We start from the raw sequence: 18,905 nt of genomic DNA on the forward strand, positions 1-18,905 counted from the left end.
CTTTTAGTTTGTAACATAGTGGTGCCGAAACCCGGGAATTTTATTCGACCCCGGTAACTTTAAGTGAATTTCGTTTTTCGTTTCGTTTTTTTTTGTGCGTTTGTCTCAAGACATCCCAACTCTGAATCAACCGCCAGCCCAGGAGGGGTAACGGTCAGGGTTCCCGGATTTGAGCAAGGGCTTCGTTGCGTGCTACCGAGTTTTTTATGTACCTAGCCTTTTTTAAAGACGTTTTTTGAGTATTTCGAGCATCTGGTACTCTGACAGTAAGGCAACATGGCTTCTCAAGATGACATTGCTGATGACGCTGTGTTCGAAGTCGATGCCCCAGATAATGCTGCTCAAGCTCCTTCGCCGAGTCGTTCTTTCGCCACCGATTCGACCGGCCGTTTAGACCCTACAGCTTTGATGAGCAAGCGCACCCACTCTCGAAGGAATTTCACCCGCAGTTTGAATATGGTCAGGAAGGTGATCCACGAGACCGGGGCTAGCAGCTACACGGACAGTCTTATTGAGAAGGGCGATGCTCATTATGAACAATGCATGTATTATCATCATCGGTATTGCGCTAAAATGGGTATTTCCGACGACGCCTGGTTGGACAATCTGCGCCTCGATTTTGAAGCCACTCACGAAGAATTTGCAAGGGCACGTCGCCTTGGGCAGCACACCGTGGCATCAATTCGTACGAGATCTCAAGTTCGACCCAGTCTGGTCGAGTCAGCCCGTCAACCCGATTTAGCCCCGCTGGACCCTGCCCGCCAGTACCTTTCGCTCCGGTGGGATTGAGTCGACCCGTCAACCAGAGTTAGTTCCGCTGGACGTTGGGGCCCCAACCAGTACCTCTCGTCAGACCAGTGAGGTATCTCAGGCCGAAGCAATTCTCGTTCCAACTCGTGGCAGTCATCGTAAAACCGATGAGGATTCTCCGCAATCTGTGTCAAGTTCGAAGTCCTCCATTGCCCGCAGTGTCTCGTCTTCCTATCTTTCACGAAGTTCTACCCGTTCGTCTCTGACAAGAGAACGCCGTGCTGCCGAGTTCGAACTCGAAATGGCTCGCAAACGGCGGGAGGAGGAGTCGAAAGAGAACGAACGTCTGGACGAGTTAGCCCGTAAACTTCGAGAGGAGAAAATTCACGTGGAAGCCAGGCGAAAGGAACGGAAAATCGAAGAAGAAATCGCACGACTCCGCATGAACGAGGAATTATCAAGGAGGTCAATTCGTTCGTCTTCGCGGACTTCTTTTAGTTCTCTCAGCGAGTCAGATGAAGATTTTTTCCCGGTCCATCGTCGAGTCGGAAAACTCGTTCTCAAAAGGTTCCTGAAACCGGGCCGGCCGTCGTGACTGCGGATAGCTGGATCGACCGTTTGGAGCAGAGATCCTCGACTTTGCCTGCTTCCGCACCAGTGCCTTGGATGTTCAGAGGTTCTGCTCCGTTCACGTGCAAGACTCCATTCGATGGCGACCCAAGAGATTGGCTTCTTTTCGCCTCGCGGTTTCAGGCGCTCGTACACGACGTCATCCCGAACGACGCCCAGCGCTTAGCAATCCTGACAGAGTGGGTAGGACCCAATGTTTTTCGTCGCATCGCCCCGCTACGGAAGGCTCCCCGTGGGTACGCCGCGGTTCTCACCTACCTCAAGAAACACTATGGTTCGAGTGAGCAAATAGCGCGTTGTCAAATCCACGATCTTCTTAGTCTTCCCGGCGTCAAACCGGGTGATCGTCAAGCACTCGAAGTTTTTTCCGATCAGCTGCATGGAGCTGTTGTAGTTTTGGAGCAAGGAGGCTTGGAACACGATCTGATAAGTGCTGCCAACCTAGACCAAGCGGTTCAGAAGTTGCCGCCATTTGTCCGTCATCGCTGGGCCCGGTACGTGCGCAAGCAATCACCGAAGGTTGTCGATCTTTGCGACCTCGATCATTTTCTGGAAGAGGTTGTTGAAGAGGAGCGGTTGGCTCGTTCGTCCGCGGAGTTGGCACCCCGAATCGAACCCCGTGAAAAGCGTGTAACGTTTTACAAGCCTGCCATCGAAAAACCTAATTCGGTGAAACCTGCAATTCAGAAACCGTCACCCGTTCGTCCACCTCCAACCGTCTCAGCCACCCAAACAGCGAAAGAAGTTGATGGCGAGTGTCCAGGTTGCAGGGAAGCCCACCGGCTGATTGCCTCTGCCGAATTTCGACGGAAGACGCCGAGCGAACGAGCTTTGGTAGCGAAGGAGAAAGGCGTCTGCTTTAACTGTCTTGGAGGAAAACATCGTAGTGTCGACTGTCGTTCAAAACCGGCCTGCGAATCGTCCGGCTGCCGTGCTCGTCATCATTCGCTGTTGCGTGGTGCGGAAAGAGTTTTTCCCGAGAAAAACGGACAACGCCAAATTCCGCCTTCCATCGGGGGCCAAGATTACGCTCAAGGACCTCAAACGCTTGCGATCGCTCCCCGCCTTTCGTCCGATGTTCTTTTTGCCGTGGTACCCGTACGACTTCGAGCTGGATGCCGGACTTTGGACGTTTTTGCTCTTCTTGATACTGACAGCCAAGCTACCCTTTTGCGTGAAGACGCGGCCCAGGCACTCGGCCTGAAAGGACGGCCCCGCAAAGTTCGTTTCGGGACCTTCCATGGGAAAGATCCGGTAGTCGACACTCGTCGATTTCGCTGTTTCGTCGCTGGGGGGTAACCGTTTCATTTCCGTTTCATTTCCGCAACTTTTTAGAAATCCTTCACGTCATTTCAGATTGGGGTTAGGATTGTGGCAATGAGTATAAATACAAAAAATTTCGATCCTAAATTGAAATTTACTATCCCTGCCGTGGTTTTTACATTTCGATTTAGGCTTTTTTTTATATATTTTTGGTGCGCTTTGGTATTGGTTTTCAGTTTTTTTTAACGTCACTTGCACCACTTATTAACTACTATTGTACGAATATTTGGGCCAAAAATAAAAAAAAAATTAAAGAATTAGTATCCCCGCCGAGCATTTTTCTAAAAAAAGCCATGTTTTTAACTGAAAAGCCAATTTTTTTAACTTATTATAGCACTTAAATAAATTTATTGCTACGCTTAATTAATGAAATCTCGCAATGAAACCACGTGACATTCAGACAGTCTAGAATCGACATTCGGCAGCTGCGGATGTTGAAGTGTATGTTGGGGACTAGTGCAACCATTCCGTGGAACGCATTGGCCTCTCTTTAGGTTCTGCTAAACAGTGTCTTTGGGCTACTTCGCTCTTGTCTTCTAGTGACTGAAATACAGAGCACTCTTGATCTCCAACACATTGAATCAATGGTAAGGAACAATTATTTACACATCTATAGAGTTACCAGGTACTATACATTATATAATTCTATGCATGTTAAACAGCCCCACACAATGTAGAGGCGCCGGCATGTACAAGCCCACCTCACGTGGCTAGACATTATCGTAACACTTATGTGTTACTCCCATCAGTGTAGTCCTCAGTTAGTTCATAGATTAAGTTGAAGTTGTTCAAAGGTTCATGAAAAATGAATCTTCGCAGTGATTGTATAAGTGATGTCATTATCGGAAAAGCGGAGGAAAGAAATTTGGCTGAATTCATTCGATTGCCAACAAAGAGATCTGTTTTGGCCAGATATTTATGGTTCAGAAGCAAAGGCAAGAAAATCGCAGTGCTAGATGTGTTCAAAAATGTTCTGATTGAGCTTGAGTCTCTGTGAGTAAGGGCCGCGGTACCAACACAATCGACACACCGGTCACTTCATCAATTGATTTCCCTACACCGTAAATGGGAACATTTGAAGAAGGAGGGAAGTGCGAACATAAAAAACAATCCTGCATTGCAGAAAAAACTTACTACATTGCACGAAGAATTCAGTGAACTCTGTGATATTTCGGCTGATGACGCGTTAGAACAACTGAAAGCATCTCGTAAAAAAACATGGAAAGAAGACTGGGATTTTTTAGAAAACCAACGAGGGAGTCGCACTTGGCATATGAGTAACATCGACCAGCAAAGAATTGCAATTGAAACAAGGAAAAGGGCGCGATTCGAAGAAGAAAACTTACGGAGAAGTAAAAGTGCTGAACCCCAAATCATTCGTTCACGCAATCATGCCCTAACAAATGACGAAATACGTGAAGTAATCGAGCAGAGTGATGGTGTTGATGTGGGTCGGTGATAACAATGACGTAGCTGACGTCGACGAGTCATTTAATGTGAACAATAAAAGAAAAAAGAAAGACAACAAAGTTTCGCTTGTGATCCCAGCTAATGCTATAACTAAAGCGACTTCACAAGTGGCCGACCGAATAGGGCTTTCTGTAAGAGGGCATCTTCTGCTTCAATCTAGACTTGTTAACATTGGTGGTGCTGAATTAGGCCAGTTCTCCTTATCGACATAAACTGTGTGGCGACAAAGAACATGTGAACGTGAAAAATTAGCAAAGGAAATAATGGAAAATTGGTTAAAAGAAAAGCCCAAGTATGCTGTTATCCACTGGGATTCGAAAATGATTGAGTTCGTCACAGGGAAAAAGGAAGAGCGAGTTGCGATCATTGTGAGCGGTGCTAATTCTGGGTAAGACATATTCCTCGTTTTTCGAAATACTTAATACTAAATGCTTTTTTAAACTAGACCTAAGGTTATTGGGGTTCCTTTCATAAAAGACTCTACTGGCCTTTCACAAAAGGATGCTGTCATTAATGTGTTGGAAACTTGGCAATTGACCAATAATGCTATTGCTATGGTCTTCGACACTACAGCTAGCAACACTGGAATAAGAAATGGTTGCGCTGTCTTGATCGAGTGTGAACTGAAACACTCACTTCTATGGCTCGCCTGCCGTCACCATATTTACGAGACTCATATAAAGAACATATGGAAAGCAATTACTGGAGCAACATCAGGCCCTGATGACTTACTATTTAAAGGCTTCAAGTCTCAATGGGGAAATCTTGATCATGACAACCTTGACTTCAAAATTTTCGAGTGGCCATCTGATGAGAAGAGCAACATACACATCGAAGCTACAGAGGTACTTAAATGGGCAAAAGAATGTCTTGCAAAAGATTCATTTCCCAGAGCTGACTACAGGGAACTATTAGAATTAACTGTCATTTTTCTCGGGGGTTATCTTCCTGCCTCCCGTAAATTTCGGATTCGCAAACCGGGTGCTGTGCCCCACGCCAGGTTCATGAGCAAGAATATATACATTCTCAAAATGTATCTCTTATCAGATCATATAGAATTGGATGACGAAGACTATTCGACAATTAAAAACATGGCCCTGTTCGTTTCGCTCTTTTACACAAAAGTTTTTCTTCGGTCACGTATTGCTTGTTTTGCTCCAATTGACGATCTTAAGTTTATCGGCGCAATGACTTGGTATGAAAAGGAATGTAAGGAAATTTCTGGTGCTGCTATCACGTCATGTAAGCGACATTTGTGGTATCTAACCGATGAACTTGTTGTGTTGTGTATTTTCAATGAAAACTTGTCACAGATACCACACGATTTCTCGTCGCTCATAAACTGTTCAATACCCCGAGACCTTATGAATTTCCCCCTGGGAAGCCGTCGTTCCCTGATTTCAATATTGAAGAAATACCACTGTTGTTGTCGCTTATCGGTCCACGATCTTGGAAAATGTTCTCATTGATGGGTCTATCGAACTGTCAAACAGACTGGATGCAACTCCCTGTAAAATATTGGAATTTAATGGGGGACTATCATATAATTAAACAGTTTGTTCATCAACTAGAAGTAGTTAATGACTGTGCCGAACGCGGGGTCAAATTGATTAGCGATTTTAAGGACGTCTGCCAAAACGATCAACAAAAGAATTTTAATTTCAAGTCATCGAAGACCACAGAAAGCGAGTAGAATCTTTTTATAAATCTAATCTAAACATGGTTTAACTTTTTCATCTGTAAAACTTTACTAAAATGTAAAAGTTGAAATGAATTAATGTATTTTGTAATAATAAAGTATTGAAAATGAAAAAAAACATGACTTTTTTTTAGAAAAATGCTAGGCGGGGATACTAATTTTTCTTATTTTTTTTTTTTGGCCCAAATATCCGTACAATAGTAGTTAATAAGTGGTGCAAGTGACGTTAAAAAAAACTGAAAACCAATACCAAAGCGCACCAAAAAATATTTAAAAAAGCCTAAATCGAAATGTAAAAAGCACGGCGGGGATAGTAAATTTCACTTTAGGATCGAAATTTTTTTTATTTATAGTTTTATAGTCATTGCCACAATCCTAACCCCAATCTGAAATGACGTGAAGGATTTCTAAAAAGTTGCGGAAATGAAACAGACTAGTGACCATGACTGTCAAGTGTCCGACGCCTTCGTGGTACCTCATCTTAATGTTGGTCAGCGCAAAATGACCGATGTTCTCGCCTCCTTCGAGTATCTTCGTGGTCTCAACTTTCCCGCTCGGAATGCTACCGAAGTTCAAGTTTTGATCGGCATGGACGTCCAAGACGTTCACCTGAACCTGGAAGTCCGTCGCCCGCCAATTGGAGTCCAAGGGCCTAATGCTTGGCTCACCCCGTTTGGCTGGTGCGTTGTCGGGAGAACCTTTTCGTTGCCTACTTCACAAACCCCAAGTGTAAATTTCGTTAAGTTGGGAACGTTCCAAAAGCTGGAAGAGTCCGTCGAAAGGTTCTGGAAGACTCAATCTCTACCAGTTCGTGAGGCCCCGAAGACCTTTATGTCCACGCTCGACCGTGTCGCCGTCGAACAACTCGAATCGACCATTCGTCACACGGGAACGCGTTATGAGGTTGGTTTGCCTGTTCGCCCAGATTGCCCTGAGTAGCCCGACAACAGGGAGTTTGCACGCCGGAAATTTTTCGCCTTGGAGAGAAGACTTCTTTCAAACGATAAACTTCGCCTAGCAGTCATGGAGCAGATGCAGGAAGTGTTCAGCAACGGGCACGCCGTTAAAGTCACGTCGACGGCCCCTGGTTCGAAAGTCTGGTTCCTACCGTATCATCCGGTTCGTCACCCCAGTAAACCCAACAAGATTCGTCTCGTCTACGACGCCGCTGCCCGTTTCAAGGGAACGGCTATTAATGACATTCTGCTGAAAGGTCCTGATCTTACCACGCAGTTGCTCGCCGTGTTGCTTCGCTTTCGTGAAAGAAGAATTGGGGTTACAGCGGACATTGCGAGAATTTTCTACCAGGTTCTTGTTCGCGAATCTGATCGTCCGATGTTTCGCTTCGTATGCCGTGATCCTGGAACGGAAGACGATCTTCAGGAGTTCGAGATGACGGTGCATATATTTGGTGCTGTCTCTTCGCCCACGGCCTGCAGTTTCACCCTACAACGCCTCGAAAATGATGCGCCTGTCCACCTTCAAGAATTTGCGAGCCGTATCCGTTCCGACTTTATGTGGATAATTTATTATCGTCGTTCGATGAAGTGGAAGAAGGAGCATCCGCTAGCAAGCAGCTCATTGAATTGCTCAACACTGGTGGTTTCAAACTCGTTCAATTCCTCAGCTCTTCGCGTCCACTGCTGGATCGACTTCCGTCATCATCTCGCCTTGTTCCTGAGCTCGATCTGGATTTTGACGACTTGCCGACCGAGCGGACACTTGGTTATTTGTGGAACTGCGAGCGAGACGAGTTTGTTTTTCGTTTCCGGCGGACGGAAGAAGCATAAACAAAACGATCGATATTGGCTGCAATTTCCAGCATCTATGACCCGCTGGGCCTCCTAGCACCGGTAGTTCTGGTGGCAAAAATCATCCTCCAAGATATCTGGCGGTTGAAAGGTGGCTGGGACGAAATCCTGCCCTCCGAGATCCTGAACCGTTGGGGTCGTTTCGTCAAGCGCTTGCCTTTGCTAGAGCTGTTAAACATTCCACGAAACTTCTTATCGCGCCCCTGGTCTGCCTACCAGTCGTTCCAGTTACATGCTTTCTCGGACGCTTCGAAAGACGGGTTTGGCGTTGTCGTCTACCTAAGATCCGAACTAGTCGACAAGATTGAAGTTTCATTCACGATGGCGAAGGTTAGAGTTGCCCCAATCCATCAGCTATCTATCCCGAAGATGGAGCTTCAAGGTGCCTTGTTAGCAGTCCGGCTAGCAAATTACTTGTTGAAAGAAATGACTCTACCCATAACTGCCGTATTTTTCTGGGTTGACGCGATGACAGTCCTTCGTTGGATTCACGCAAGCCATCGCCGTTCTAACGTTTTCGTCGCAAACCGAATCGCTGAAATCCTGGATTCTACTACTCCTCAACAGTGGCGACACGTCCCTGGCGTACTCAACCCAGCAGACGAATGCAGTCGTGGCCTTTGTCCGTCCGAACTCGACTCGAATCATCGCTGGTACCGTGGACCTGAATTTCTCGCTCTGCCCCCCGAACAATGGCCAGCCCAGGTTCCAGCGACTGAAATAATCGAATCCGAAGATGATTCTGTTGGCTGTTTACTTATCGTTGCCTCTAACGGGCCGTTAGACGATCTCGTTGCTCGAGCGGACAATCTACACCGCCTGGTGCGCATCTTCGCCTGGGTCGAAAGATTCATTTCCAATATGCGGACCCCCGTACACCAAAATCGGGCTAAAGAAAAGGTTGTCCTGAGTGGCAACCCCGAAAACTTGCAAACAGGACCCAGTGAGCTGAAAACGGGCCGGCGGCAAAGCGCGGACAAGTTAAAAGCAGCCCGACACCTTTTGATTCGTGTTTCGCAACGCGTTTCATTTCCCGATGAATTGCGGATGTTGCAGCGAGCAAAACCTATTCGCTCCGAATCCAGGTTGCGGAAACTTGCTGCCTACCTTGACTGCACCGGAATTATTCGTGTCAGTGGTCGCCTCGAAAATGCCCCTATCAGCCCCGAAGCTCGTCATCCAGCCGTTCTCGACCCGAAGCACCCGCTTACCAAGCTGTTTATCCGCTGGGCGCATTTTTCCGTTGCTCACGGAAGAGCCGACAGAATGCTCGCCGAAGTCCGTGCCCGTTATTGGGTGTTGAGAGGGCGTGAAGCGACAAAATCAGTCATCACGGACTTCCTTTATTGCTCCCGTATGCGTGCCCGCCCGTTTCAGCCTATAATGGCCCCGCTTCCGTCAGAACGTGTCCAACCGTTCAACCCGTCGTTCACCAGCAACGGTGTGGACTACCTTGGCCCGTTCTTCATTTCGATTGGTCGTCGCACGGAAAATCGCTAGATCGCGCTTTTCACCTGCCTCTCCACCCGCGCTATTCACCTCGAGATTGCCCCGTCGCTGGACGTTGACTCGTTCTTGATGGCGTTTACCCGTTTTGTCAGTCGGCGGGGTGCCCCGGTCAACGTTTTTAGCGACAACGGGACGAATTTGAGGGCTAGAGAACGTGAGCTGCGTGAGGCGGTCGCCCACTTAAACGACGTAAGAATCGCCGACCAACTCGCCCAAAAGGAAATTCGCTGGCACTTCTCTCCCTGCCCCCCTGCAGCACCGCATTAGGGGGGCGTGTGGGAACGTCTTGTCCGTTCGTTCAAAGATGCCCTACGAGCGATCCTTGGCCAGCAGACTGTTAAGGACGAAACTTTTGCTACGGTGGTTATCAAAATGGAAGCTCTACTCAACAATAGTCCGTTAACCGATCTAGGAGCGGATCCCCAAGAGTTTGAGCCATTAACCCCGAATCATTTCCTGTTGGGGCGACCCAATCCCCACTTGCCGGTCGACGTCATTGATCCCGACATCAAGTGCTTTCGTCGCCGGTGGTTCCACGCGCAACGACTCGTAGACCAGGTGTGGAACCGAGGGTTTTGCGAATATTTGCCAACGTTAACCACGCGCAGCAAGTGGACTCAGTCGCAGAAAAACTTAGAAGCCAACGACATGGTGCTGATGGTTGACCCGAAGTCGCCGCGCGGGCATTGGCCGATCTGCCGTGTTGTAAGAACGTTGCCTGGACCTGATGGGGTAGTGTGTGCAGCTGAAGTCATTCCCGTACGAAACTTTTAGCTAGTTCTGTTCTAGAAATAGCTACCAGGTTAGGGGTATTTAGCTAGGAATTTTCAGATCAAAATTTTTAAATTCCACATTGGGAATTTTAAGATAGTTTTAGCTTTTTTTCATAGCTAAAATAGCTATTAACACATTAGCTTAAAATCTTAGATTGAAGGTAGCTTGAAACTTATAAGCTTGAAATCTTAGATTAAAGGTAGCTTGAAACTTATTAGCTTTATAGGAACTGAAAAAATATATTTTCACACCAAATCTGTGTATTTAAATTAAACCATTGGTTTAATAATTCTTTTCCATGTTACAAGAAAGACATCGATTAAAATACAGCACACACACATTTTTACATTTAAAATAAACATAATAAGATTACGAGCAATTTCCAAGTTTAATTAAAGTTCTGGCCACTTCCTGCGTCTTTCGCGTTAATTCCATTTAACAGCAACACAATAAATAGCTTGACAGAAACGGCAGGGGAAAAAAGAGGATAGAGAGGGAGTAGGAGGGTCATCGGAAAAGAAAAGAGTAAATGCCGTTGTGTCGAGATGACCACACTTATGCGCGATGGAGGAGATTATTCTGTTGGGCGCAACATAAGATCTTACCAGCAGAGAACTGAAAGATAATCTAATCCCTTTTCATTGAAGGATCCTTGCAGGGGCGTGTTGTGTACGTTTTGTTTGTGATTGCATGACGCAACACACTTTCTAATAATAATGAAAAAAAGAAGTTGAAAATGGAAAATAAAAAAAAGTAGAAAATAGAAAAAGAAAAAAATGAATGAAGAAAAGAATAGAAAATCTGTTGAACTCAAAAGTGGGGCTACACATAAACGTCGTCTTGAACGGTTCTTGTAGAAATGTTCGCCGATTTATTCTGATGGTACTTCATTACCGGCATCCTCCACGAACAACTTCTCTCTTGACTTGTGAGCCGTATGTTCACTTAGTAGTTTGGATGTGGTGCAAGGATGGACCATGGATGGATCGATTGCCAACTTGTGTTTTGTTCCCCAAAATTCCACAATGAAACCTGAAATGAAAATCAAAACGTTAAAATTTTGTAAATTGTTCGTTCTTATTGTCGATTTACTCGTAATTGCTTGGACATCTTCCTTGGGAAGGGCAGGTTTTGCAGGATTATTTGTCTTATCGGTGGGTGCCTTCTTTCCGGTTAGACTGTGTTTTGACATGAATTCCCTATCCCACAGCGCTTCCATGATGATATTTATCATTTTGCTCATGTCCCTGTGTACACATGTAACAACTATTAGAATTATCCTTTATAACACAAACAATCCCAAAATAAAACTCACTTTTTTTTTGAACCAGCCTTCCCATACGACATTGCGGTTGCTAACGCATTTTGATGAATCGTTGTCTCATAATCTTTGTGAAGCTTCACTAGGTTAGTTCTACCGCTTTCACTTCTTTCTAACTGAACACGTGATTGTTGAGCATTAACTTGACTAATTGTCAAGGTTTCCAAAGTGGTGTGTAGTAGAGCCAACCCTTCATTAAGACCTAATAAGATGGAAATAGTCAAGATAACAATAAAAGTGTTTACAGTTTCAAAGAGAAAACTTACTTTTGGCCAAGGCCTGGGGATTCAATTGTTTCAGGGAGTTTATTTCTTCTTGTAAGCGAAGAATAGTAGCATCTTTTTCGAAAATTTTGTGATTGTAATCATCTCTCTCAATTTCTAGCTCAAAGGTAGAATCTCGAATTTGCTCGTTGAGGAACGAGATTTCATTTTTAAGCTCATCAATTGTATCTTTGTATTCATTAAGGCTATGCAACTCAGCATCAACTGGCTCCGTCGCTTGTTCGTCCTTAACGGAAAATACAAATAAAATAAACACATAATTCTTACAATCATGTTGTTTTTACCAGCACACGCTTTGGGTTTCCTTTTGTTGTGGAACTTGGGGGGGTGTCAAATATGTTGACGTCTAAAGATGTAAGAATCTGAGAGTCAGAATTCTTTGCCGATGACTTTTTGTTTCTTTTTGGTGTTACAAAAGAGTCATTTTCCTTGCTGTGACTTGAATTTCTCTATAAAATAAAAATCAATGTTTACTGTAAGATACTATTAGATGTTTTACCATAAAAACAAAAATACCTTACATGTGGTGTTGCCCATTGATTTGACACACTGATTAGCACGTCTTCTCTTCGCTGGAGGCGGAGGTGGAGTAGGAGGAATCACATCTTCGTCCTCTGATTCTGAAGTAGAATTTCCTTTCTGATCATCTTCATGATGAAGGCTGCTGTCAGCAGATTCATCGGGCTTGTCTTCATCTCCCCCAGTGATCAACTGGCAACCTAACCCCTCCATGTCTTTGACGAAGATGTCCATGGTCTTCCTAGTAACTGTGTAGCAGGTTAGAGTACGATATTGTAAATAATGAGAAACATTGGTGCTACCTGTTGATGACTTTTCAACTGGCAAGTTAGGTGGTGGAGAGGTAGATTTCTGGCCAGTGCCATGTTTCTGATTTGGAGATGATTTGGGAGCTGATTTTTTGGCTACTGCCTTTTGGACACCGATGGGAGGCATCATGGCATCTCGTACTGCCACCACCACATCTCTGTCCTCTGCACAACAAAAACTTTAAGAAAAAGAACACATGATGTAATATTAAATTGTACTACCTGAGTACGTGATAACTTTACATGATCTCATGTCATGTTGAACTGGGGATCTAGATTTGGTAGTCGACTCAACTGGTAGGTTCCAACCAGGAATGCTGGGAAACTTAGGCCTACTAAATACATAGGAATTTAGAACAATAAGAATAAATAATAAAAAGCTATATGCTTACTTGATTCCAATATTTTTTTTTGTCCCAACAAAACCTCTTAATTGCTCGAGCTGATGATGGAAACTCTGGTCACGAAAATCTTTTGGCACTGCTATGGCCTCCAATGTGCCAATGCCCAATTCCTCATTTTGAGTGAAAGTTACAAGTATGTAGACCACTGGGTCTGCCATTACAAATATGTACTGATATTACTTTAAGTCTACTGTAAGAGAGAAGTCAGTGAACGAAACAGACAGCTAGACATATCTTTACTTAGACTAACACATCGAGCACGAAAATTAAGGCATAGCTGCCAAATTTCAATCAATTACAAAATTAAGGCATAGCTGCCAAATTTCCATCGATTATTTTTTCTTTGTTTTGAGTTTTTGTCAATTTGAAATATTAGCATATTGATGATTTTCATTAATCTGTATCAATCACTTTCAAGGGAATTGACAAGAGGAGTAACAACAAAAGATTCCGTAAGTTCATTATTAAATACTATAACGCACTTTTTCATTATGTCATTTGGACGGCAAGCAGTTAATTCTGTGGAAAGCCCAATCAATTTTCTACTTTGACCGGGGAAATTTGAAAATGAAATATTATCGATGGGAGGCGAATATTTCACATCAGAAATTGTTCCCATGACCCGCCCAACAAGTAGAATATTTCCTTCTAGAGGAAGTGACTGAAATGATATTGTGCTTTCTATCATAAAAAAAGAATCGTCTTTCATGTAACCACAGAAATTGGTCCGTTTTGGGGATCGAGTATAACTAGTCGTTGTAAATATACCTTTTTGTGAAATTTTCACCCTTTTGTAAGAGTAGTGGTATGCAAAACATTCTGTTGATTTTTTCAGAGAACCGTCTGTATCTGACGAAGCAAGATAATTCAAAATCGCGATTTCATAAAAAGGGCTAGTTTTTTTTCAGCGCAGATCCAAGAAGTTGAATAGTTCCATAACTGGTACCACAATCTTGATTAATAGGGGAATAGAAGGCTTCCTTTTGTGAAATATTCAGCAACTTCCTCAACAATGCACTTACTGTGATTGGCAAGTTAAAATTTGCAATGAGAGAGATTGCATCTGATCGTACCGCTTTTTTCAAGAGAAAGGATTGGACCATTTGCTCTGCAACACTTTGGGTCCCATTCTTTAATGAAATCAATTCCCCGTTAAACCACTCGGGAATGAATGTAGAATTACTCCATGGAAGGCCCCAATTAAGTGCACTTTGAACCAAATGAGTAAGTAAGTGGAAATTATAGCGAATACGTTTTCTACCATAGAGTACTTCTGCTTCGCGGACGAAGTATTGAAAAAGAAATTCAACCTCCTTAACACGCTCAACTGCTACTTCTTCTTGAAGCAGCACTTGAAGGCCATAAACGAGGCCTAAGAAGTGATCATAGAACTGTTTTGGTAAAAGATCATCTAGAGCCGAAAAAAAATAAAGAGCAAATGCTCTATACTCAGAAGCTTTCCAATCGCCAAGGTTTGATAATAAAGCTGATGTGCGTGTGACTTCATAAGGAGGCCTCATTTGACTTAAGCGAGCATCAAGAATGGCACGTTGGTCTTTATCTAAGTGCCATAGTTCCTAATAATTAATACTTATATTGTTAGTTGTATTATTTACTATATATATAATAATCTAAGTACCATACTTCGTGATATTTGGATTCTGTCCAAAATTCCAACAAACATTTAATTGCTCCTTGACAAACCGAATGTAAGTAGTCTGGTACTTGTGCGGTTACATAGTCGAAAGACGTGAGAGCCAAGAAAGGAGAATGACCTTTTATTCCATGAACAGGCTTACCCTTTTCTAGTACAATCTGAATAAAAAATTTCTATATTTTAATTATTAGCCACAGTATATATAATTTATATCGTAATTACCATCAAGTCTTTTTCGTGCTGCTCTATTGTCCTTAATGGAAATGTAGGATTTGTTATAGGTTCTGGATAAACTCTTGCAGATCCTCTTCCTATCTTCGTTGTTTCACCTGTATATATGAAAATAAAAATGCTGTTAAATTTACAACGAAGAATTTTTAATGCAAATGTTCGTGTACCAGCGTGCAAACAGAAATCGCACCCGAATTCACCGCGACATATGGTACCGTCTAGGAAAACAGTCCGAGCCATTGAATCCGTTGTTAACACCAAAGGTCTCAGCAACACGGTCAGCTCTCCAAATTTTATCCCAGAGGATCCAAGGTGCTTTAGTTCGGCTATTGATGTGTCAAGAAACGGCCCTCTAGGGGGCTTCTTGTTCCCGAACCAAAGAGCCATTAAAAACATGTTTGCTCGTCTTGCCCCGTAAGGAATTTCATTTATGACACCCATGAATGGCCAAAATCTAAATTTACTTTTTTTAAAACACTGCGCTCCATCAACATTTAGTTGCAATGTGAAGATCACCTGGTTTTCGGAGCCATCACCACAAACTTTTTCTCTGTAGCAGTTTCCACTTTGGACATCCCCCAGAGTTGTTCCGTCATATCCAGTAGTTTCTTTTCTTAATTTCATTCCGCCACTCTCCAAAAAAAATTTTAGCTGCTGTTCAATTGGGAGAAGTCAATTTGTCAAATGGATGGCGGCATCTCTGTTTTTGTTTAGGAAGACCATTTTTTCCAATTTCAAGTATGGCATCACAATTCTTTTTCGCGCACACAAAATTTTGTTTGACGTCCATTAATAAATGGTCATATTTTGCTACACACTTGGCGGCACTTTCAATTTCTGCTGTGGTTGATTTAGTGGCGATTTGAATTATTTTCAAATGGTCTTTGAATGCTTCATTAGATAGATGGTATTTAAGTTTGTAAGCTAGACATAGCATACTAAGGTATGCTGATGATTCACAGTCTTTATCCTGAATTAAAAAATTCTAATATTAGGAAATTACAGACTATAAGAGATAATAACTATTGTAGGTCTAATATACTAACCTCAAAAGTATTTGAATCGTTTTCATTTAAGTTGTATTCTTCATCTGTATCACAGGATTCACAGCCTTCTGCAACAGAGTTTTGGCTTGAAGTTATTGATTTCAGCTCAGCAATATTCTGTAACATATGAATACACCATGAATAAATGTAAATATCAAGTGCACATATATATTTTTCTTACTTTGGGATCCTCATCTTCGTGGAATTGACTTGTAAATACACATGTTACTTCTTCTGAGTTAGATTGTTCAGACTGCTGGGGATTGCTGCTGATTTCGTTGTCACAAGCATGGTTATTAACTTTATGGTGGCATGGAGCTTTTTTTTTACCATTTGTTCAATTTTTTCCTGGGCCTCCCTCAAATTCAATTTCCTCTTGAGGTATCGAGATAACTTTGGATTCTCATTTGCCATTATTATATATATCTGGTCACTTCGAATCACTCACAACAAATTCAAAAGTCGTCTGATAATTTTTATTCAAAATCTAAAAATATACAACACACTGGCGCATATTTTTTTTTGTTTTCCATGTAAGCTTAATAAACTAAGACGATAAAAATTAATTATTTCTTTCCGAAAATATTTATGTTATATAACATTCCGCGTTATTTTAACCTTTTTTATATTACGATTTATTTAGATCAAATTAAGCGAAACCCTAGATTAAAAATTCCATACTAGAATTAGCTGAAACAGTTAGGAAATATATTAAGGGGGAAAAATTCGAGCTGATTTTAAGGTTAATTATTTCAAGCCAGATCAGAAAACGCCCTAGCTTGGAAAATAAAAGCTGATATCTACTAAAAAAGTGGAGCGAAACCCTAGATTAAAACTTCCATACTGGAATTAGCTTACAGTTAGGAAATATATTAAGGGGGGAAAATTCAAGCTGATTTTAAGGTAAATTTTTTCAAGCCAGATAAGAAAACGCCCTAGCATGGAAAATAAAAGCTGATATTCACTAAAAAAAGTGGAATTATGTTAAGATGAAAAATTTCGAGGTAATTGCAGCATTATAAGTGGTTTGATTTTTTAGCCTAGCACCGCGTGAGCTGTTATTAGCAAACAGTTAAAAATATAAGCTAAAAGTTTCGTACGGGTTACGAAGTCCGGCAAGACCTATACCCGCCCGGTTACAAGTTTATGTCGCTTTGAAGCCTGTAATGCTGCTTAAATTTTACCGCAGCAGGGCCGGCTGTGTTACCGAGTTGCCATGGGAACTCGGCCGGGCTTCGCGCGTGCCTTTAATTACCCCCCTTTTTTTATCTATTGTTTATCTTAATTCGCCCATCTCTTTTCTTTTGTTTTTGCGTAAGCGATCGGATGACGTGTATTAACGAGGCAGTCACATTTTTGCCGTTCGAGCGTCTCGTCGCCATTTTTCGTCATCTCCCGTTTGGCAGCCCCTTTTTTCCAATACAGTATTTTTTACCTACTCCATTCGTTCTAGTTCGTTTATCGTATCGCCCTTTCATTCGTTATTTCGCTTTTCGTTTGTAACAGGGAGCATTGATAGACGCTGATCGATTCACTAGTGGCTATCAATTTGCTACATTTTAATTAAGGTAACTGGCAGCAAGCCATCCACTGTGTGTGGCGGTGGCGATAGCAGTTTTGTGTGCCAGCACTCGATTTTCACATTGTAGAGCTCGAATTTCTCGAGCCACTACATTTATTCCATCGGTAGTTCGGTCTCGTGCGTATTTAGAATGTGCCGCTCCGCTGATTTCAGCCCGGATAATGTCAGCAATTTTTTCGATGTCTTCTTCCAGTGGTTTACTCGGATGAGCATTGGTATCAGTTAAAGAATGTAAACGTAAAATAACTTTGTCCTGTCCGATTACTTGTTTGTAACTTTTTTCGAATGAATTACAATATTCCATGTTATTTGTATTGTAAACAAAGTCAAGTTGTTGTTCGACGTCACGAATTCTTTCTATTTCACCGTTGTTAGTCAGGTAACGTTAGCGATACCTGTTTCCACAAGCCTTAGTTTGCACTGTTGAACTTCTGTTAACAATTCTTTCCAGACAATGGTCACTAGGTTGTGAGAAACGGATCCGTTGATCCCTCCCGGTATATCGCCAATGGGTGAGCTTATCGTACAGTTAGCGCACTCAGTTTCTAAAGTAACTTCTTCTAATCGACAGTTGATCAGCTGATCAGCTGTGACTTGAAGCCAGCTACCCTGCACATTTGGAATACGTTCGAACGACCACTTATTGTTTCCTAAGTAGTCCATGCTTTTGCCATGGCACAATCGGTAATCACGCATTTTTTCACATTCATGTGTATTGACTTCTATTGGCACTCTTGATTGACTTGGAGTTTGCCAACCCCAGAAGTCAGTATAGATGTGTTTCTTTTCCAGCCACATGGTACACGAATGGCCAACAAAACGGGTGATTTGGGGAAGAGTAGAATAGACATCATAATATACTGGAATAGCGGGAAGGGGGATTATTTGATATTCACAGTCATCGCTAGTGAATTTTAGGAACCCTTTTGGCTGAGAAGCCGTACAGTTACAAATAGTGATGTTAAGAGCATGAAGGCGACAGAAAAACGGTATGATGAGGAGAGGTAGAAGACATAATCTATGAGAAAAGTAATTTCAAAATCAATTTCAGGGATTCATTCTATGAATTATTAAGATTACTAAAGTTTGATATTGTTCAACTATTACTAAAAGTTAAAGAAATCCGGTAATACCCAATAATTAGAATTTAAACACGGCTTAAAGATAGTTTGAGTGATTCGAACGTGATTTACAAAAACAGATTTCAGCAATACAATTTCAGAATTTGAACACTGGTTTTAAAAGATTCCGAGGACGTAAACCGAGGCGACGCTCTGGTTGTATGGGTAAGGTTGACGTCTCTGAAATCGGGTTAAAAGGTAATGAAATTGTTGGTGAACTTATCATTAAATTTGGAGTAGGAGGAATTGTGGGTGGGGGTCTCATTAAATTTTGAGTAGGAGTTTCTTTTTCACAAGGAATTTGTTCTAACTCAGATTGAAGGTTTGTTTCTAGGGGTAGAGGAAAAGTTTCGAGTTCATCTACGGTTTCTTGTACGAATTTTTTGGCTTGTGTCTCAATTCTTACATCTAAAAAATCGACACCTGGTTCGTCTTTCCAGATCATTGACTCGAATAGGGGTTTTAT

General features: G+C 42.5%; 1 protein-coding gene and 1 pseudogene across 1 annotated transcript; both read right to left on the reverse strand.

The window, feature by feature from the left end:
- Positions 1-10,514: 10,514 nt before the first annotated feature.
- On the reverse strand, positions 10,515-12,712 carry LOC123466885. The gene is made up of 8 exons (XM_045166983.1): positions 12,621-12,712; positions 12,393-12,563; positions 12,088-12,338; positions 11,856-12,020; positions 11,554-11,797; positions 11,282-11,489; positions 11,059-11,213; positions 10,515-10,998 (listed from the first exon to the last, which is right to left on the reverse strand). Exons 1-8 carry the CDS (start codon positions 12,649-12,651, stop codon positions 10,838-10,840), a joined length of 1,386 nt encoding a protein of 461 aa, XP_045022918.1. The 5' UTR covers positions 12,652-12,712; the 3' UTR covers positions 10,515-10,837.
- Positions 12,713-14,639: 1,927 nt separating this feature from the next.
- Positions 14,640-15,862, reverse strand: LOC123466886 (annotated as a pseudogene).
- Between the last annotated feature and the right edge of the window lie 3,043 nt (positions 15,863-18,905).

Source organism: Daphnia magna, unplaced genomic scaffold, assembly GCF_020631705.1.
Source record: "Daphnia magna isolate NIES unplaced genomic scaffold, ASM2063170v1.1 Dm_contigs123, whole genome shotgun sequence".
In the NCBI taxonomy this organism is placed as follows: domain Eukaryota; kingdom Metazoa; phylum Arthropoda; class Branchiopoda; order Diplostraca; family Daphniidae; genus Daphnia; species Daphnia magna.

Bases quoted from the DNA above. Each gene is read 5' to 3' on its own strand.
- LOC123466885 (XM_045166983.1), bottom strand. From the start codon at position 12,651: ATGAGATCATGTAAAGTTATCACGTACTCAG. The intron at 11,798-11,855 runs GTAAAAACAACA...TTTTCCGTTAAG, and splicing joins GAAACCCAAAGCGTGTGCTG to GACGAACAAGCGACGGAGCC. The intron at 10,999-11,058 runs GTAAATCGACAA...TTTTCATTTCAG, and splicing joins AGATGTCCAAGCAATTACGA to GTTTCATTGTGGAATTTTGG.